Below are 21,704 nucleotides of genomic sequence, written 5' to 3' on the forward strand. Positions count from 1 at the left end.
GAGGACAGCACCCTCCTTGGGCCCAGCGGCTCCCTCGGGCCGGAAGTACGGGGGCGCCGAGGCTGTGGGCGGGGCGCTAGGGGGCGTGGCCTCTGCGGTGGGCGGGCTCCCTAGGTCCGGAAGTGCGGGTGGGGCGCGGTCGGGGAGGAGACTGCGGGCGGGTCGGCGGCGCGGTGAGCGCGGGGGTGGCGGGCCCAGAGCGAGCATGTAGCGGCCGCTGGCGGTGGGGCTCCCGGGGCGGGCCGCGGGGGCCGCATGCGGCGACATGGAGGAGGAGGGCAAGAAGGGAAAGAAGGTGAGCGCTCAGCGGCACGTCCTGCCGCGGGGCCGGGGCGTGGGGTGGGGTGGGGTGGGGTCTCTCCGGGTGGGCGGTGGAGCGGGCTGGGACAGTGGTCAGGTGGGCCTGTGGCTCGCGGAGGAAGTGCCGCGCCTTTCCGGTGGAGGGGTCCCTTTTGCTGCTTGCCCCCCCTGGCCTGCTCCAGAAGGCCTGCCAGGGGGCCCGCCTTCCCCGCGCGACGGGTTGGGGCCGCAGAGGAAGTGGGCCCAGTGAGGGGCTAGTAGGTGGCCGGGGCTGGAACTTGGGACACTGGCTGTGTGGTGACCGGCGAGGCTTTTACTGCCCACTTGGCTTTGTTTTTGGATGTCCAGTAAAAGCAAAGATGGACTTAGCTTCTCGGCCGGTTCGCTCGTCGACTGTCGCTCGTATTTAATACCATTGAGTGATTTTAGTGACGTTATGTTTGGCAGTGAGATTTAGGACATGGTTCAAGAGGCTCCTTCGTTTATGTAGTTTAAAAATGTGGCTTTAATTACAGGCTTGAATAGTTGATAAAGAACGTTTTAAGGAGCTTGGAAGGACCATGTGGGGATGAACTGCCGTTAAAGTGGAAAGTGGTGTTTGATAAATTGTATCCCTTCCAAATAAATGCTTTGCAATCTTCCACGGTTTGCCTGTCATTTTCATTTTGATAAATGTGTGCACTTTATGGGCAAGTTTAAAACAGACTTTGGTGTCCTAGCTCTGTTAACACCCTGCTTCCTTAAGTCTTAAATTGGCCACACTACGCATCACCTTGTTTTAGGAGGTGCCCCATTTTTTAGAAAGTCTTACTTGAAATGGAGTATAGCCAGGTGGCCTTAAGGGAGTCCAGACCAGCTGCGTTGTCCCCACTTTCTTACTGTTTTAAGACTGAAACTTGCACTTGCAGTTTAGATGCCATGTCAATTTGTTACCTTCGACGGTGGCTTAAGACTGGGAAACAGCCCAACAGAGTGATTCAGCCTACAAGTGTTATACAGAAAAGGGGGTGGGGGGGGGGAGTAGAGGCAGTGTAGAGGCAGTGTAAAAGGATTTAGCTAGAAAAGAGAGGTGCCGTTTTAGGAGGGACCTGGCCCAAGTGAGGGTGGATGCTAAACCGTGCCAGCTGGTCTTGACAATGCCAGCAGCCTACAACCCTGGGGACTCCTCACTTACTGTGTTTGTACCACACTTTTAAGTGCCCTGTAAGACACCTGGCCCACATTCTTGTCTGGGACAAATGGGCTGGCTGATTTTTGTTGTTTTGCGTAGGGTAACACTTTGGGTAGAAAGCCAAGGGCCAGAGAGATGCGGTAAGATTTCCCTTGAGCTTGTAGAGCAGTGGCAAGAAAATGTTATAGTTGTGGGCAGTGGAAAAAACCAAAAACACAGGTATAGACAAAGCCAGTGATGAATCTCATTGTCTATTAAAGGAGATAATGAGTTGTGTCAGGACCTATGCTTGCAATTATAGACTTTCTGCCACTGGTTTTAGTTTGTTCCCTGTAAGTGAGTGAGACAGCCTTTGGGACATGGATTCCTATGTAGGCCATGACTTAACACAGTTTACCAGGTATCTTTTGATCTGGACCTGGCAGAACCTTCCTCATGTGCTTTGCTTTTTAAACTTTTTTTAAAATTTTATTTTAAGATAGGGTTTCTCTGTTATGTATCCCTGGCTATCCCAGAACTTGGTATCTAAGCCAGGCTGTCCTCAAACTCACAGAGATTCTGCCTCTCAAGCACTGGGTTAAAGGCTGTGCCACTACACCTGGCTTCTTTTGTTTGTTTTGTTTTTGTTTTTCGAGACAGCCCTGCCTGTCCTGGACTTGCTTTGTAGACCAGTCTGGTCTTGAACTTACAGAGATTGCTGTGCCACCACAGCAGACTCTGCACCTGCCTTCTCGACATGTTCATTAATACGTGGTGTCTCTTCTAATTTAGTCACTTTGGAGTTTAAGTCCATTAAGTCATAATGGTCAGTTAACCAGAGATGTTTGTTTTAAACATTTAAACACTTAAAAAATTCATCCCACCCCAAGACAGGGTTTTTTCTGTATAGACCTGGCTGTCCTGGAACTGGCACTCTAGACCAGGCTGGTCATGAACTGAAGAGATGTACCTGTCTCAGGTGTGCACCACCACAGCCTGGCTACAAATTCAACCTTAATAAGTTTTATTGCAGTTGGGACACTTAAGTGCAGTCAGCCCCTTCAGAAAGATGCAGATTTGAGCTCTTGAAAGTTATGAATGGGGGCTGAAGATGTAGCTTGTTTGATTGAGTGCTTGCCTGCCAACTTGAAGCCTTGGTTTGGAGCCCCAGTGCTACATAATACAAGAGGTGTGTTGGTGTTGGAGGTTGGTCTGATGTATTTTGATGCTAATTACTGCTTGTTGGCTTTGTGTCCAGTCCTGTCCCATCTCCCCCCTGCCCCTGCCCCCCAATACTTAGCCTAAGAGCCTAACCTGTTTGACCAATAAAAGGCCATTATACCTGGCCTGGGCGACTGGGATAGGTGTGCCTAAGGTTCCTGAGCTTGGAGAGACAGTTGGGAGGAGGAGAGCAGAGGAGAGGAGAGGAGGAAGAAGGCTTAGGTGGAGGAGAAGCACATGGCCGGTGTGAATGGAGACTTGGCCCAGATGATGATATTTAGCAAGTATTTGGGATTATGGATGGGATAGAAATCATTAGAAGCAGATGGCATGGGATTGGGACAGGTTTGGGATACCTGCCCCAATATGGGAGGTAGTTTAGGGGATTGATACCTGCCCTGCCCCAGATTAACTAAGGCTATTTAAAAATATAACATGTGTCTGTGTCTTGATTGATTGCTAGCGGGTTAGAAAATACTGCCACAATAATTATTTAGGTCTAATAAACATTATTAGGCCATACTGATAAATGAGCCACAACATGATGGTGCATTGTAACTGGCACTTGGGAGGGGGAGGCTTGAGGTACAGAAGTTCAGGGTCCATCCTTGGCAGCTTACTATGGATCATGACCAATCTGGCATATATAAGAACCATCTCAAAACAACCAAAACTTACTGGTAGACCAAATACATAACTTTTCTGATGTCAAGCAATAGTTTGACTCTGGCCTGCTCTTCAGACAGAAATCAGTGAACCACTGGCAATCCTGAGGACGGAGTGGATTTCATGGAAGTGGCCCTAATCTTTTTTTTTTTTTTTTTTAAAGATTTATTTATTCATTATTATGTATACAGTGCTCTGCCTACATGTATACCTGCAGGTCAGAAGAGGGCATCAGATCACATTATAGATGGTTGTGAGCCACCATGTGGTTGCTGGGAATTGAACTCAGGACCTCTGGAAGAGCAGGCGGCACTCTTAACCACTGAACCATCTCTCCAGCCCAGTGGCCCTAGTCTTGCCCTGCCATTCTTGAAGCTGCTATAGCACACAGAAGTATGGTTACTATTTATCTCTGTCAGACATTCTGTTGAACCCTTGCTGTGTTCCATGAGCCCTTCAGGAGATGGAGATACAGGAGAAGCTAGAGAGCTTGTGGAGCCAGCAGTTGTACACCTGGACTAGTCCCAGGCCAAGCCAGATGGATGCGTGAGTGTGTCAGGAAAACTAGCTGCTAAAGTTATGGGTATACACACCTATGAAGGGGTGACCACATGATGTCCTCGTGACTGGTACATTTCATACCCAAAGTACCTGTTTTGGGTTTGGTGGATGAGGCTTTTGTTTTTATATTAAAATTTGACTTCTAATTAAAAAAATTTTTTTAGCTGGGCAGTGGTTGTGCATACCTATAGCCCCAGTACCCGGGAGGCAGAGGCAGGTGGAGCTCTCTGAGTTTGAGGCCAGCCTGGTCTACAGAGCAAGTTCCAGGACACGCAGGGCTACGCACAGAAACCCTATCTGGGTGGTGGGGGAGAAGCCCTTTTGAGCCAGTCACTATGACACATGCCTGTAATCCCAGCACTTGAATCATCCTTGCCCACATAGTGAGTTTGAGTTCAAGGCCTGAATGGCTTACATGAGACCATGTCTTAAAAAAAAAAAAAAAAAAGTTTGCCATGCTTGGTGGTAAATGCCTATAATCCCAGCATTCTGGGAGGCAGAAGCAGGTGGATTACTGTGAGTTGGAGGCCAGCCCGTTCTGTAGAGTGAGTTCCAGGACAGCCAAGGCTACACAGAGAAACCCTGTTGTGAAAAGCAAACAAACAAAAACAATAACCAGGGGGTGGGGGGAAAGGGCTGGAGAGATGGCTGAGAGGTTAAGAGCGCTCACTGGCTGTTCATCCGGAGGTCCTGAGTTCAATTCCTAGCAACCACATGGTGGCTCATAACCATCTCTAATGATATCTGGTGCTCTCTTCTGGCAGGCAGGCACACATGCAGACAGAACATTGTATACAAGATAAATAAATCTTTGGAAAAAAAACAAAAGAAAAAATTAATGATTTATTTTTATTTTATGTGCATTGATGTTTTATCTGCATATATGTCTGTGTCAGGGTGTCAGATCCCTTGGAACTGGAATTACAGACAGTTGTGAGCTGCCATGTGGGTGCTGGGAATTGAACCCAGGTCTTCTGGAAGAGCAGCCAGTGCTCTTAATCCCTGAGCCATCTCTCTAGCCCCTTACTTTTAATTTTGTATATGTATATATGTCTGGGTGTGCTCATGTGTGGGTACCTGTGAAGGCCAGGGGCAATGGCTCCCTCGAGCTGGACTTAGAGCCAGTTATGAGCCACTAGACAGGGTCTGTGAATTAAACCAGAATCTTCTGCAAGAACAGTAAATGCTTTTAACTCCTGAGTCATCTCCCCAACCCTGAATAAGGTTCTTATGTACAGAACAGTCTCAGATGTTGTATATTATGGTATTACTTTATCATGATGCAATGTAACCACCCTCCTGAGCCCCCCTCTCCACACACTTTTTCCCCAGACAGGATCTCACATAGCCCAGACTGGCCTGGAAGTCAGTATATAGCCAAGGATGGATGACCTTGAACTCTGGATCTACCTGCCTCCCTTTCTCAGGGCTTGGATTATAGGTGTGTGCATGGGGATTGAATCTGAGCTGCATGCGTGATAGGCAGTCAGTCATTCTGTAAATTTAAGCTACATTCTATTTTCCTACCCCCCCCCTTTTTTTTTTCTTCTAAAAAGAACAGGCTCTTATTAGTTCAGGCTGGTCTGGAACTCATTTTGAAGCCAAGAATGACTTTGAACTATTCAACCTCTGATCCTCCTGCCTCTACTTCCTGAGTATTGGGATTGCAGGCATGCCTCACCTTGTCTGGATTTATGGAGTGCTGGATTGAACCCAGGCAAGTGCTTTGCCAACTAAACTACATTCCTGACCTCTAATTCCCGACTCTCTCTGTCTCTGTGTCTCTGTCTCTGTCTGTCTTTGTGTGTGTCTGTGTCTGTGTGTCTCTGTGTGTGTGTCTGTGTGTAGACATGATCTCATTATGTTCTAGATGGGTTTGGAACTTCCTTACCCTGTTTATGCAGTGCTGGGCATCAATCCCACAGCTTTGTGTGCATGCTGGGCAGGAAACTTGCTTTAAATTTGTGACAGCTGTCTTCTTCCTAGGTGTTGGGATTACTGGCATATACCAACACAATGGCTAGCTTTTAGTGTTTTAGATTTCTTCCTCCTTTTCCTCCTCCTCTTCCTCCTCCTCCACTTTTTTTTTTTTCCGAGACAGGGTTTCTTTGTGTAGCCTTGGCTGTCCTGGACTCATTTTGTAGACCAAGCTGGCCTTGAACTTGCATCCATCCACTTGCCTCTGCTCCCGAGTGCTGGGATTAAAGGCGTGTGCCACCACGCCTAGCCACACTCCTCCTCCTTTTCTTCTTTTGGTTTTTAAAGACAAAGTTTCTCTGTGTAGCCTTGGCTGTCTTGGATCTTCCTTCGTAGACTAGGCTAGTCATGAACTCACAGAGATCCACTTGCCTCTGCATCTTTAGTGCAGGAATTAAAGATGTGTGCCCTGCAGCTCCTCCCTGCCCCTCCCCTCCACCTGCACAAAGGTAGGATACACTCAAACCCACACACACACCATGCAGAGTCTGACCATGTGCTCTGCTGTGCCTGTTATGTAGCCCAGGCTAGCTTTGAACTCACAGAGATCCATTTTTCTTTGTGCCTTAACTACTGGGATTAAAGGCATGTGTCACCAATCCTGGTCAAAATAAAATCATTTTGTTTTATTTAATTTGGTTTGTTTTTGTTTTTAGATTTAAAGATTTACTTATTATGTTATGTATACTGTGTTTTGCATGTACACAGGCACATCAGAAGATCTCATTATGGATGGTTGTGAGCCACCATGTGGTTGCTAGGCATTGAACTCATGACCTCTGGAAGAGCAGCCAGTGCTCTTAACCTATGAGCCATCTCTCCAGCCCTAATTTGTTTGTTTGTTTGTTTGTTTGTTTTTGAGACAGGATCTTTCTACATATCCTTGGCTGTCCTGGAACTCACTATGTAGATCAGGCTGCCCTGGAACTCCCACAGGTCCACCTGCTTTTGCTGGGGTTTAAGGCATGCTCCACCATGCCCAGCCAAAACAAAATCTTAAAAAACAGCTCTCTCCTGCCCTGTGGGTCCTGGTGTTGGAACTCCGGTTCTTAGATATCTTTTAGCCATCTTTTTCATCTCATTGGTCAAGTAATTCCTTTTGTAACAAATTTAGGTGTGTATCTAAGTAGAGAAGCCTTGGAGAATGAGGAGCCCAGAGCAGGGAAGTTGCCGTTTGGTTTCATTGCTGGTCTCAGCTTCGACGTCTCTGCCCTGAGGTTGCAGCACAAAATGGCCCTGACTTCCACCAGAGCTGAGTTAGATATTTTGTATTGGTTACTTTATTTGCTTTACTTAAACAAAAATGGTATGAGATTCGCTAGAAATGTAGGATGGTAATTAAGAATACTAATTTTGCAAGGTACAGTGGCACATACTTTTAATCCCAGTGCACGGGAGGCAGAGGCAGGTGGATCTCTGAGAGGTTTGTTTTGTTTTGGTTTGGTTTTGGTTTTTCGAGACAGGGTTTCTCTGTGTAGCCTTGGCTGTCCTGGACTCACTTTGTAGACCAGGCTGGCCTCGAACTCACAGTGATCCGCCTGCCTCTGCCTCCCGAGTGCTGAGATTAAAGGCGTGCGCCACCACGCCCGGCCCGATTGTTTTATGAAGACAAGGTTTCACTACGTAGTGCTGGCTGGCCTGGAACTTGCTATGCAGATCAGGCTGGCTTCAAATTCCAAAAGATCCTGCCGGCCTCTTCCCCTCCCCAATTTCTGGTATTGAAGACATACCACCACTCCTGGCTTTTTGTTTTTATTTTGTTTTTTCAAGACAGGGTTTCTCTGTGTAGCCCTGGCTGTCCTGGAACTCTGTAGACCAGGCTAGCCTTGAGCTCAGATCCTCCTGCCTGTTTCCTGAGTGCTGGGATTAAAGACTTGTCACACCATGCCTTTTTACAAAACCCAAACCAAACCAAAATAAAACACACACAAAACAACAGGGTCTCTGGTTATTTAGTCTGGCCTTGGGTTCACTGCTGATGATAGCCTTGAACTGCTAACTCCTGCCTCTGCCTCTCAAGTCTGAAACGATAGCTGTGCATGGCATTGTCCACAGCTACTGTCCAATATTTAACTCATCTTTATTTACTGGAGTGCCCATGCCATGCTTTGCATAGTGAGAGGAAGGCTAACTAAGGACCTGCTTCCAAAAGCTTAGATGTCAAATCCGAGAGTATGAGAGGAAGACAGCACCTGCAAGTTCTAGCTGGGGCCTGGGGCTGCTGCTGAAGGTAGAACGCAGAGAAGGGATCGAGACACCCTTCCCTACTCTGCTGAGGCCAATGTGTGCCGCAGGAGACTAGAAGCTGCTAGAGGTGTTCTGTCGTAGTCTGCTTTTTTTAACCCTTAGATGAATGTTGGTCAGCACCACCATTGCCAGGCACAGACACTGTAGAGAGAGCAGCCAGCAGCTTCCACATAGGAAGTGTAGCCAAGGACAGGCTGAAGAAGTTTTGATACAAATGATCAGGAAAACCTTCCAATTATGAATACTTCAGGTTACGAATGCAACCCCCATGCCTGACATCAATCAAACGGTATGATGTGTAGGCAGCCCTTTTTATTACTTTATTCTTAATCTTGCTTGTACCTGTGTGGGCTGAATTGTCCCTGCATCCCCCAAGTTCATGTGCTATATGTAGTGCAACCCTCAATCTCAGGAGGCGACTATATGTGGGGGTTATTTTGTTTTTTTTGAGACAGGGTTTCTCTGTGTAGCCCTGGCTGGCCTGGAACTCACTTTGTAGACCAGGCTGGACTGAACTCACAGAGATCCCTTGCCCCTGCCTCCCAAGTGCTGGGATTAAGGGCATGCATGTGCCACCATGCCGGGTGGAGGGAGGAAGGTCTTTAAATAGGTGTCTGCAGGTTTCTCTTTATTGATTGTTTTTGAGACAGAGTCTCTAGCTTAGGCTGTCCTGGGCTTATTTTGTAGCCCAGGCTGGCCTTGAAGCTATGGAGACTCTCCTCTCTTAGCTCCCAAAGTGCTGATATTACTGGCATGCACCACCATACCTGGCAAAAGATGCTGAAGTTTAAATGGTGTGCTTGAGGCTGACTGATGGCTGTGATCTCATCTGAGGCCAGATAGGGGCACAGTGTGGGATCAAGGAAGAAGAGGCTCAGGAAAAGCACCCCTGCCTACACCTACATCTTGAATGTCCAGCTCCCAGAGCTGGGAGAGAATAAGTTTCAGCCGGTCAAGCAAGCCATTTAAAAAAAATTAGCTATTTATTTTTGGCAGTACTGGGTATTGAGGGAGGCACAGGCAAGTGCTGTGCCACTATGTGTTTGATTCATCCGGGTGGCCCTAGGAAGTTTTGTTTTGTTTCGTTTTAGAGACAGGGTTTCTCCGTGTAGCCCTGGCTTTTCTGAAACTTGCTCTGTAGTCCAGGCTGGCCTTGAACTTAGAAATCTGCCTGTCTTTGCCTCTGCCTCTCAAGTGAAAGGCAAACTCCACTACCAGTTTCATGAAGATTTTTTGTTTTGTTTTTTCGAGACAGAGTTTCTCTGCGTAGCCTTGGCTATCCTGGACTCACCTTGTAGACCAGGCTGGCCTCGAACTCACAGAGATCCACCTGCCTCTGCCTCCCGAGTGCTGGGATAAAAGGCGTGCACCACCATGCCTGGCTCATAAAGATTTTTTTAAAAGTCCCCTCTCCCCCTTTTCCCCCCAGTGTATGAGAGAGGGGAGGGAGGAAGGTGGTGAGAGTTTGCTTGCCTGTGCGTATTTATTCAGGTATGTGCGTACGTGTGGAAGCAGAGGGTAAGCACTGTCTTCCTCTCTGGCTCTTCACATGAGCCTGGAGCTCCCTGTTCCATTAAGCCCCTGTGATCCGCCACTCACCAGCTCTTGGGTCACAGAGGTGTGCCTCCATGCTTGGCTTTTACATGATTGTCAGGGGTCTGAACTGAGGAATCTGTACTTGTGGGGGGTTGTTATAAACAACAAAAAAAGTCCCAATTATTCAATAATATCAATAAAGGCTCAGGAGCCAGATATTGGGGTGAAAGAGAAGGCACTTAGCTGGTGTTCCTACTCAGCTCATGTCCCGGATGGAAAAAGCCAAAGAGCTCCTCCCCCTCCTCCTCCATGCTGTCTCAGTGTCCCTCTCTTCTGTTTGATCTCTGTCAGCTTGTTTCTTGCTCCACCTTCTGACCTAGGATTGACTTTATTTAGTTCTTGGATTAAAGGTGAGTGCTAGGGTTGAGCCACACCATAGCCACCTGTTTACAACAAACAGAAAGCTCTTGGATTAAAGGTGTGTGCTAGGCTGAGCCACTCCACAACTAGAAACAGGTTTTTACAGTTCACAATCTCCAGGGTTCACAATACGATCAAATATCCTACAACGGTGGGGCAGGCCCTTTGTCCACTGAGCCGTTTCCTCAGCCCCTTAGGCTGTCTAAGGCTCACTCTACAAAACAGTTTGTATGTGGGAGAACTGTTCCTGGGGAGGTTTCTGAGGAGCTGATCTACCCAGCCACTCTGGACAAGTTCTCATTGTATTTTGTAAGGACTACAAGTTACATCTCACTCTGAGATAGCATTTTACCCTGGCCCTGCCCGCCCCAGAATTCACTGTGTGTGTTAGCCCAGGCTGCCCTTGAACTTGTGGCTATGGTTCATCTTCAACCGCCTGAATCCTGGGATTGCAGGCATAAACCATCGTACATGCCTTCTGTTCACTCTTTATGGTCAAGGAAGCCTCCATGGGGAATCAGGTTTTGTCTTTAGGGGGTCTGTAGCAGGAGTGCCTAGCTATGACCTGCATAAATTACGCTGTCCTTGCAAGGCTGGATCTCTTTCGTACGCTTGCACTGCTACGCTTGTCCCTTAGTCTGAGAGAAGCAGATGGATTTTGTTTTGTGGTTCATGAGGCAGGATTGCACTATGTAGCCCTGGCTGGCCTGGTAACCAGCTATGTAAACCATGCTGGCCTTGAACTCAGAAATACACCTGCTTCTGTCTCCTAGTGCTGGGATTAATGGTAAGTGCTTGGCTGCAGCAGCACTTGTTCAGATGACCATGCAGAGGTGAAAGGGGTTGTTTGTGTTTGGATTTTTCTGGAAATGGTATAGATGTTTGTTTTTTTTTGGGGGGGGGGGCTTCTGTTGCTGAGGGTTGAAAAACCCAGGGCCTCATGAATGTAAGGCAGGCCTCTATCACTGAGCCATGCTTCCAAGCCAAGGCCTCTATCACTGAGCCATACCTCCAAGCCAGGTCTTACCCAACCCCCCACCCCTACCCCCAGTACAAATAAGATTTTTTTTTCCCCTTAGCTCTGTGCTGGTGCCAAAAATGTGACACTTTTTCTCCCTCCCAAGTGTACCTGATTGGCAACAGTTTTTTGTCTGGATTGTGTGAAGAATTAAGCATTTGACTACAGGTATTAAGTGTGTACAATGAAAGTAATCCTCTTTAATAAGCACAGTAGGAAGTTGGAATTTGGCTTTTGTTTGGGGCTTACAGTGGTGTATCATGTAACCTGGGAGGTAGAAAGAATGGCTGGATCTGAGCAGAGTGGTCAGCCTAAACCTTGTGTTCCTGTTCTTACCTTACAGGACTGTGTGTATGCTGTCACTTGGGTGTGCAAAGTACATTTCATGCACATGATTACTTGTAACTTTGAAGGGGAAAAAAGAAACAAAATGTTTTTATCTATCCTATAGTTTAAGATTACATGAAAGTTTAAAAAAAAAAAATCTTTAACGAACTTTGTGTACATGAACACTGCATCACCTGTGACTTAGAAAATTCAGTTCCCTTTGTTATTTTACAGGGAGCAAATGTTATTAAGGAGACCTAGGAGCTGGGCATGGTGGTATACCCCTTTATTCCAACTCTTAGGAAGCGGAGACAGGTGGATCTCTGGAGATTGGAGGTCAGCCTGGTCTACATAGTGAGTTCCAGGTCAGCCAGGACTACCTAGTGAGATCCTGTCTGAAAGAGAGGAAGGGGCTGGATGTGGCTCGTTGGTAAAGAAAGAAGACTGGCTACTTTCTAGTGAGGACCTCCTAGAATGTACATGGTGGTAGCTGCTTGTAACTCCAGTTCCAGGGTCTGACATTCTCTTTCTAGCCTTCCCAAGCCCCTGAGTGTGGTACACAGACATACATGCAAACAAATCACCCAGGCACATAAAAATAAACACAGCTTAAAGAGAAAGAAGTCTACTGCATTGCAAGCTCACATGTCAGTAGATCCAGGGTCTGATAGCGTATAGCCGTTGTGTGTCTGCTGTTCAGTAACTCACTTACTAGCTCCTGGCTGCTGGGCATCTGGTGTCAGACCCAGGCCAGCTTCTTTCTTGAGACTCCTCACAGTATATTGTCTGTCATTATCCCGAAACCAAGGGGACTGTGGTTCATTTACTTTCCTTCTTTCTTCTTTCTTTTCCCCTCTCACCCTCTCTTTGTTTCTTTCTTTCTTTTTTTTTTGAGAAAGGGTTTCTTTGTGTAACCCTAGCTATCTGTCCTGGAACTCATTCTGTAGACTAGGTTAGCCTTGAATTCATAGAGAACTGACTGCTTCTGTCTGCCTTTTCAAATACTAGAATTAAAGGCGTGCAGCACCATGCCTGCCTGGCTGCTTTTCTTTCTTTCTTTCTTTCTTTTCTTTCTTTCTTTCTTTCTCTCTTTTCTCCCTTTCTCTCTCTCTCTCTTTTTTTTTTTCTTTTTTTTCAACCCAACCACCACAACAGCATTGTGTTTTATTTTTTAAAGTTATTTATTTTTGTTTTGTATGAATGTGTTTTTTAAAAACTTTTATTGAATGTCTATGATTTACACGTCATGCACCAAAATCCTTCTCCTCCCCCCAGGAAAATAGAACAAATAGATAAACAAAAAAATCTTGTCACAGAAGCTGTAGTGTATCACACAATATAACCTTTTGTCCACATATGTTTACTTTCCAATGTTCATTGCTACAAGTCATGGGTCTGGTTGGAGGCCTACACTATCATTACTGGATCCTCACTGGGACTTCTGTCGGATATCCCATTGTTGTCGTGTGTCAAGGAGATTCTTAATCTGTGAATCTGCAGGTCCGGCCCCTTTATGTGTTCTAGCAGGTCATACATGGGGTAGATGTTGGGGTGAGGTCTAGTCTGAGCCCTTGTCCTCAGGGCAGAGCCCGATCTCCCAATCTCGTGTCATCAGGGTAGGGCCAGCTTACCTGCTCCTGTGTTCACAGGTCAGGGTCTGCTCTCCTGCTCCTGGTGTATGAATGTTTTATCTGAATGTGTGTGCACCATGTGCATGCAGTGCCTGTGGAGGCCTGCAGAGAGCATTAGGTCCCCTGGAACTTGAGTTACAGTCAGTTGTGAGCTGCTGTGTGGGTGTTGGGAATTGAACCCACAAACTGCGAGAGCAGCCAGTGCTCTAACTGTTAAGCTGTCCTTTAAGCATTTCATTATGAATTATGATTTTTTTCTTTTTATTCTTCAAATGTTCTGGAATTACAGGTGTGTATTACAGCACCTGTATTTTTATTTTTAATTTTTGGTTTTTTGAGACAGAGTTTCTCTGTGTAGCCTTGATTATCATGGACTTGCTTTGTAGACCAGGCTGGCCTCGAACTCACAGAGATCCACTTGTCTCTACCTCCCAATTGCTAGGATTAAGGGTGTGCACCACCACAGCCTAGCTGCACCTGGATTTTTATGAGGACTTGAACTCAGGTTCCCATGTTTGCCTCTCTCCAGCTCCTCCCTCACTTTACAGTTTGAAATTTTATTTTATGTGCATGATTGATTTACTGTGCTTACATTTGTGTATCACATGTGCCTGATGCCTGCAAGAGCCGGAAGAGGCCATCGGGTTCCCTGGAACTGCACCTACAGATGCTTATGAGCCACATGTGGGTGATGGGAATTGAACTGATCTCTCCAGCTCTAACCCTAATCCTAAACCATCTTTCCAGATCCCCTCCTTCCCTCCTTCCCTCCTCCCCTCCTCCCCTCCTCCCCTCCCTTCCCTCCCCCTCTTACTCTTTCCTTCCTTTTTTCCTTTTTTCTTTTCTCCTTTCCTTTGTTTTCTTTACTTTTTTTTTTTTTTTTTTTTTTTTTTTTTTTTTTTTTGAGGCAAGATCTTGTAGCCCTGGTAGGCCTGGAACTTGCAATGTAGAATAGGGTGGTCCAGACTGGGAATTTATAAAAGTTCTGCCTCTGGGGTGCTGGGTTAACGCATAGTCCTGCGGCGGTGGCGGCGACGACGACAACAACAACAGCAACAACAGCAAAAAAAAAATCTTTGAGAGACAATTTATAAACAAGTGAAGGTACATAGTGTCCATTGTACATTAATTAAGTTTTGATAAATACATACATTGTACAAGTTGTTAGCTTTTATAACCTATACCAAAACGCTAGAGATAGTCAACTTTAAAGGGCTGCTCTATGATTTATTGTACCATAGTATTGGGTCCGTGGTGAGGTGGCACCTAGAACAAGGAAGGTATGTGGCAGAGCACCTGCTGACCTAGAGCCAAGGGCAGAAGGGGTTGGTGATCGTGGGCACTCCCTACTCCACCCCCCTTGACTTGAGGACCCTTTGACAGGTCCACTACCAGTGTCCATTTCCAATAGTGCTGGGCTGGGGACCAAACATTTACCAAACAGGTTGTTTAGGGAGAGATTGAATCTCTCATTTATAGCAGAGCAAAAAATTACCACTTTCCTTGGGAATATTCCTTTATGTCTCTTAAGGTTTTATTGGTGGAGTCCTTCCTTCACCCTCCACCCCTCAGCCCCAAGACAGGGTCTCTCTGTGTAGCCTTGGCTGTCCTGGAACTCACTCTATAGACCAGGGTGGCTTCGAATTCACAAAAATCTCCCTGCCTGTGCCTCCTGAGTACTGGGATTACAGGCATGGCCACCATTGCCCAGCAGGTGAAGTTATTTTTGAGACAAGGTCTTAAAGGTGGTCTCAACCTTGCTATCTTTGTAGCTGGAACCTTGAGTATCTTATCTTATTGTTGTAATGACTTAAGTGGTTTTTGTCCTGTGCTAGGACAGGCCCTCGTGCTTGCTAGGCAGATATTCTACCAAGTGACAGCTATATCCCCAGCCTTGAGTAGGAATTTTAATTAAGTTTTTAATAATTATTGTTATTATTTGAGGCAGGGTTTGTCTGTAGCCCTGGCTGTCCTAGAACTTACTATGTAAACTAGGTTGGCCTTGAATTTACAGAGATCCACCTGCTTCTGCATCCCAAGTGTTGGGATCAAAGGCTTGTACTACCATGCCTGACCTTATTTGTTTGGTTTTGAGATTACGGCCTCAGGCTGCCCTTGAACTCACAGCAAGCACTTCTGGAATTACTGTTGCGACCTATCATACCTAGCTATATTCAGCTTTTTTTTTTTTTTGATTTTTCGAGACAGGGTTTCTCTGTGTAGCCTTGGCTGTCCTGGACTCACGTTGTAGACCAGGCTGGCCTCGAACTCACAGTGATCCGCTTGCCTCTGCCTCCCGAGGCTGGGATTAAAGGCGTGCGCCACCACGCCCGGCTTATAAGATAATATCAAACTGTTTCCAACTGAATTTCTTTCTTTTCCTTTCTCCCCTCCTTTCCTCTGCCTTCCCCTTCTTCCGCTTCCCGTCTTTTTTTCTTTTATAGCCTCTCTTATAGCACACTAGCTTTTTAACTTGAGATCTTCCAGCCTGAACTTCCGGAGCACAGGACTGAAATGCCTACGCTAGTTGTCTTCTAATTCACGTTTATATTTAATGTAATAGTGTGTGTGTGCGTGCATGTGTGCGTGCATGCATTGTTGTTGCTTTTCTGGTTTTGTTTTGTTTTGAGAAAGGGTTTCTCTGTATAGCCTTGGCTGTCCTGGACTCCCTTTGCAGACCAGGCTAGCCTGGAACTCACAGCGATCCACCTGCCTCTGCCTCCCAAGTGCTGGGACTAAAGGCGTGGACCACCACGCCTGAGGCTTTTCTGTTTGATTTGTGGTTTTGGAATCAAACCCTGTCCTACCAGGAAAGGCCTCTGCCTTGTAGCTGTGTTTAAACTAAATGCCCTTGTGGTTTGGGCTGGCTTGGCTGTTTTCTGTTTTTCCTTTGAGATCCCCTCCTCTCTCCCCCTCCCCCTCCCTCTCTGTCTTTTCCCCTTGTACTTGACCTCTCTCTCCCATTCCCCTTCTCCCTTTCTGTTGCTTTTTTGAGATGGCATCTTTTGGCTTTGAATTTGTAGTTATCTGCCTTCCTGGGTTTCTTAGTTGATCTTTGTTGTCTGTCTTCTCTGGCTTGAGTACTTCAAAGCATACGGTTCTAGCACTGCTGGGTTTGTGTGTGTCCTCTTTAGAGACTACAGTACTCAACTTGTGACAGGCTGGTATCAGTCAGGTAAACCCCATTCTGTCCTTTGAGCAATTTCCAAGCGATAGTTTATTTAGGTGTGTGTTGCAATTCCGATGTTACAGCGCAGCATCACACAGGCCAGGCTGGCCGTCTATATATCCGAAGTTGGGCAGCCCCAGACTCTACCCCTCCAGCTTCCGCCTCCCCCAAGTGCTGGATTGCAGTCATGTGCTACCCTGAAGACACAGAGTACCATATGCCTTCTACCCAGGTGCCTCAGTCACATCTCAGAGCTAGTTACGAATAAGCTCTAAGGCAGACGCAGTGGCACGTGTCTCTAGTTCCAGCACGCAGAGGAGAGGCAGAAGGTTCCAAGGTGAAGCCAGATGTGCATAATGAGACTCTGACTCCAAAAGAAAATCCCTCTGCCTCTGCCTCCCCAGTGCTGGGAATAAAGGTGTGCACCACCACCGTCGGGCTAGCTCTTAAATCTTGTCTGCTCCCGCTAATGCTTTGTTCCCTGATCCTTCCAGGGGCGACAAAGAGGTCTTGATTTGGGGCTGAGCCCTCAGCAGTGACTTATTCTCACAGAACTTTGACCAGTTATGAGTTCCTGCATTTCTCATGAGCCTCTGTAAAAGAAGCTTCTCTGGCCAAGGCATCAATAAGCTATAGGTATAAAAACAAGTACATGCCAGGCCTTTAATCCCAGCACTCAGGAGGCAGAGGCAGGCTGATCGATTTGATTTCGAGACCAGCCTGGTCTACAAAGTGAGTCCAGGACAGCCAAAGCTAACACAGAAAAACCCTGTCTCAAAAAAACAAAAACAAAAACAAAACAAAAAGAGCACTCGGTGGTTCACAGTCATTTGTAACTTGGGATCCAGTGACCTCTTCTGACTTCTTGGGCACCAAGCATACTGTGGTACACAGACATGCATTGAAATAAAACATTCCCACATGGGGGCTGGAGAGGTGGCTCAGAGGTTAAGAGCACTGACTTGTTCTTCTAGAGGTCCTGAGTTCAACTCCCAGAAATTACATGGTAGCTCACAACCATCTATAATGTGATCTGATGCCCTCTTCTGGCCTGCAGGTGTACATGCAGGTAGAATACTGTATACATAATAATAAAGAAATCTTTTTAAAAAAATAAAAATAAAAAAATAAAACCTACTCTATAAAAAAAGAAAAAACATTTACACATAACAATGAATAAACTTAATTTTAAACATTAAAAAAATATATGTGCTTAGGAGGCAGTCTGACAACATGTTTGCCAAAACAGCGGTGGTAGATTCCCCTTGGGGCTCAAGGGCCTTTGGCCAGAGTTTGAGTATCAGACATGAATTCCCAATTATGCAGCAAGCAAGCTTCAGATCTAATTCAGAAAAGTTTCTTCCTTTTTTTTTTTTAAAGAAAAGGTTTCTCTCTGTAGCCTATGTAGTCCAGGCTGTCCTTGAAGCCATGCCTTGTGTGCTTTCCTTAGCCTCCTGGTTACAGGTGTGAGCCACTGTGCCAGGTGAAAGTGAGTTGCTTGCTTTTCTTTGTAATACAGGGATCCATACATTCTTGGCAAGCACTCTAGCTCTGAGCTATATCCTCAACCCTGCTCGTGGTGATAACTGTCTTTTTAAAATAGTTTCTTTGAGAATAGTATACAGTGAATTTTGACTGTATTCCCCCCCCTCCCCCAACTCCTCCACTGCCCTGCCCTCTTCCTGCCCCATCACTCAGCTTTGTGTCACCTTTTTAAATCTCTTACCCATCAAGTCATATTCATGGGTGTGTAGCCTTTCACTGGATCATGGTCGGCTTACAGGGGCAACACATTCGTCAAGAACACTTGTCCGCCCTCTCACAGCAGCTATACATCGCCAGTCACTGCTCCGCTGTGTGGGAGCGGGAGTTGATGTCCACCTCCCCTCCACATGCTGGGATTTGGTCTGCCTTGAGCTTGCGCAGGAACCATACATGCTGTCTCTGTTGTGTGGGAGCACATGTGCTGCTTCCCTGATGTGTCTGGAGAACAGTGTTTCTTTACATCCACTGACCCTCTTCTGCAGTGATCCCCAAGCCTTGGGAGGAGGGGTGCAGTGTAGACAGTCCGCTTAGGGCTGAGCGCCCTGTACTTTGTCAGTTGTGGGTCCCTGTTGATCGCCATCTCCTGCAGATAGAAGCGTCTTTGAAGAGGCTTGAGGTTGAGTAGTCTATGGGCACAGCAGTAAGTCCTTCGGGGCCAGCTGCATTCCGTGCTCATTTAGCACCGTAGTGGTAGGTGGTTCTCCCCTAGGGCCCACGTCCTCTCCAGCCACAGGCTCTCGGCCCAGCAGTGTTGCTAGATATGGGTTTCCTCTCGTGGAGTAGGACTTGAATCTAGTCAGGAAGTGGCTGATCACTCCCATGACGTGCACGCTACGTATTTCAGTTACACCAGTGTCTTGACAGGTCAGGGTTCTTTCTTTGTTTTTGTTTTTTGGAGACAGGGTCTCCTGTAGCCAGCCTGGTTTCAAACTAGGTTTGACGGTTGCCAAAGGACTCCGGATTTCTCTGCATTTGCTTCTTAACTGCTGGGATTAGAGATGTGTGTGCTGTCATGCCTGGCTTGTGTAGTGCTGGGGACAGAACCCAGGGTTTTGTCCATGCTAGGCAAGCACTTTACCAGCAAAGCTGTGTCTCCATATCCCCAGCCCAGTTTTCTTTTCTTTTCTTTCTTTCTTTCAGATTTATTTATTTATTTATTAAATGTAAGGGCATTAGATCATATTACAGATGGTTGTGAGACACCATGTGGTTGCTGGAAATTGAACTCAGGACCTTTGGAAGAGCAGCTAGTGCTCTTAACCGCTGAGCCATCTCTCCAGCCCCCAGTTTTCTTTCTTTGAAGGAGAATTTTTTTTTCCTTTTTCTTTTGAAATGAAAGACTCTAGCTGGCCTGGAATTCTGTGTAGACCAGGCTGGCCTAGAACTCAAAGAGATCTCCTTGTTTCTGCCTCGTGAGTGCTGGAGTTAAAGGCTTGAGCCATAACGTCAGGCTTGATAGGGATATTTTGAATAAGAATTTAAAATAACAACCATGATTGCTGCCAAAGAGCATATGACCATTGAGTTTAACCTTCTTTTTCCCCAGTTATTAATTGTAACTTTCTGAGTTTCTCACAAGGAAGGTTACTAGCCTTGGGGCCAGAGAGGCAGCTCAGGGTATAATAAATAGCATATCCTGCTTTTTTGTTGTTGTTTGTTTGTTTTTTTCTTTGTTTTTTCGAGACAGGGTTTCTCTGTGTAGCCTTGGCTGTCCTGGACTTGCTTTGTAGACCAGGCTGGCCTTGAACTCACAGTGATCCGTCTGCCTCTGCCTCCCGAGTGCTGGGATTAAAGGTGTGCGCCACCACACCCAGCTACGTATCCTGCTCTTACAGAAGACCCGTGTTTACTTCCCAGCATTCATATCAGGTGCCTACAACGCCTATCACTCTGGCTCCCAGGAGAGCCAATGCTCTGGCCTTGTGGGTGCATGTACTCATGAGTGCACACACTTAAAAATAATAAAAGTAAGCCATTTTAAAAAAGATTACCGAGCCGGGTGTGGTGGCACAGGCCTTTTTTAATCCCAGCACTCAGGGAGGCAGAGGCCAGCCTGGTCTACAGATTGAGTCCAGAGCAGCTGGGGCTACACAGAGAAGCCCTGTCTTAAAAAACAAAAGAAACAAAAAAGATTATTGGCCTTGTTTATATTCAAAGCACACCTCAACTCTGTTGCGACTTAACACAGTAAGGCGTCCGTTGACTCTTTGATGTATGTTTTTATTGCCAGCCCCTTATTTGTGCAACTGTGCTAAGCACATGTCCGAAACCTGTTGGCAGGTAGGTCTGTGAGATGCAGGCCGGGCAGTGCTTCACTGGCGGTTAGCACCGAGCCAGCAGCGGTGGTAGAGCAGGCACCAGAGGCTGCAAAGACAGTTATGCCATATCTACCTGACCACCCGGCAGTCCCTCCCTCCCCGTGACAGTCATGATGGAGGAATGGTGAGCCTGAAGTCCTGATCCCGCCAGCTAGCCTTTATTTATAAACCTTGGGCAGTGGGGAGGGGTTTTGAGGGTGAGTGTGTCTGATTTGCTAGGGTTAAGGGTGCCAGCATACTTAATCTACATGCAGTGGTACAGGAGCTCATCTACAGGCAGTAACACGGACCCTATCACAAGGAGACACAGTACTTAATTATCATATAGGTGAGGGAATAAGTTCTAGGTAGGATTAGAGGTCATTTGCTGGAGGCTAAGATCTCTTCAGCATAGGGTGGGGTACTTCCAGGAATTCTCTGTGCTTATTGAACAAATTCCTTATCAGGAAAGGGTCAGGCCTTTCCTTGAGGCTTATGTGATATTCCTTATAAAATCTGCGGTTACCAGATCAGGTGGAGTGGGAACCCCGCTGAGAAAAGGAAGTCCACCTTTGTAGGCAGAGCGCAGAATGGCTATCTGGAGAAGTCAGACTTCAGCCTTATCCAGCAGAGTCCCACAGTTCCTTAAACTAGGCTAATTAGTCTTGATCTCACAGATTAAAAGTATGTACCACCACGCCTGGCTTGGAATACAGTTTTTCTTGAATTCTTGATTGTGAGGCTAGTCTTTAATGGCCGAGCCATCTCTCTATCCCAGAACACAGATTTTTTTTCTAATAGGATTCTATTACTGAGAATGGAATTTTATTGGGTGACTTAACATTTTGCTAGGCAAGTCTTGACTCATGTAGCCAAAGCTGGCCTTGAGGTTTTTCCTCCTCTGACCTACCTCTCAAGTGCTGAGATTGCAAGTTTGTGTGTCATCATTCCTGGCCCACATGTTTACTTGTGAAAGTGCTCACTGGTCACGGTACCTCACACCTGTAATCCCAGCACTTGGGAGGCAGAGGCAGGCGGATCTCTGTGAGTTCGAGGCCAGCCTGGTCTACAGAGCGAGTCCAAGACAGCCAAGGCTACACAGAGAAACTCTGTTTCGAAAAAACAAAACAAACAAAAAACAAACAAAAAAAAAGTGCTCATAGTAGGACTAGGGGTGGAATGCATGTTTAGCATATACAAGGCTCCAATCCCCAGCACCACAAAATTAAAAAAAATTATTTGTATTTTGAGCCTATAAGCAACAAACAGATGTTGGCCAACCTCAGTCTACCACTCCAGGTCATTTACTATGGTCTTAGCTAATGTCTGTTTTATTATCCTAATGAACTTTTTGTAACCTCTAAGATAGTGTACTTGTTTTCTTTTCATCACTGTCTGTTCTTGTTTTGTGGTATAGCTCTTCAACAGCTTTCCCTGAATGCCTCTCCCTGTCTGCTCAGTAGCCGTTCTGTTTCATGCTCCTGATCCAGTGTGCATTTGTGGAGGATAGTGTTGATTGGTGGATTACTGTCAGAACATGTTAGTTACCATTCAGTCACGTGTGTTTCCCTAGGAGAGGCCTTCTGGTGTCTCAGTTGGTTTCTTTTTCCCCCAGTGTGTCCTCTGTGATGGCCATTGT

The 21,704-nt window shown here is 46.4% G+C and overlaps 1 protein-coding gene across 3 annotated transcripts in view; it reads left to right on the forward strand.

Moving 5' to 3' along the window:
* Positions 1-21,704, forward strand: part of Ccm2 (CCM2 scaffold protein) — a 62,071-nt gene that overhangs the window by 203 nt on the left and 40,164 nt on the right. Inside the window, exon 1 of one of the 3 annotated variants that reach the window (XM_051164922.1) lies at positions 167-295. The exons of 1 other annotated variant lie outside the window; for it this stretch is intronic. In XM_051164922.1, coding sequence (XP_051020879.1) covers positions 266-295 — 30 coding nt within the window. In that variant the 5' untranslated portion in view covers positions 167-265. Of the gene's footprint in view, positions 1-166; positions 296-21,704 lie in introns of those variants that run through there. One more of the 3 variants, XM_051164925.1, reaches the window with a different exon arrangement.

Source organism: Acomys russatus, chromosome 22 (assembly GCF_903995435.1).
Source record: "Acomys russatus chromosome 22, mAcoRus1.1, whole genome shotgun sequence".
Classification (NCBI taxonomy): Eukaryota; Metazoa; Chordata; class Mammalia; order Rodentia; family Muridae; genus Acomys; species Acomys russatus.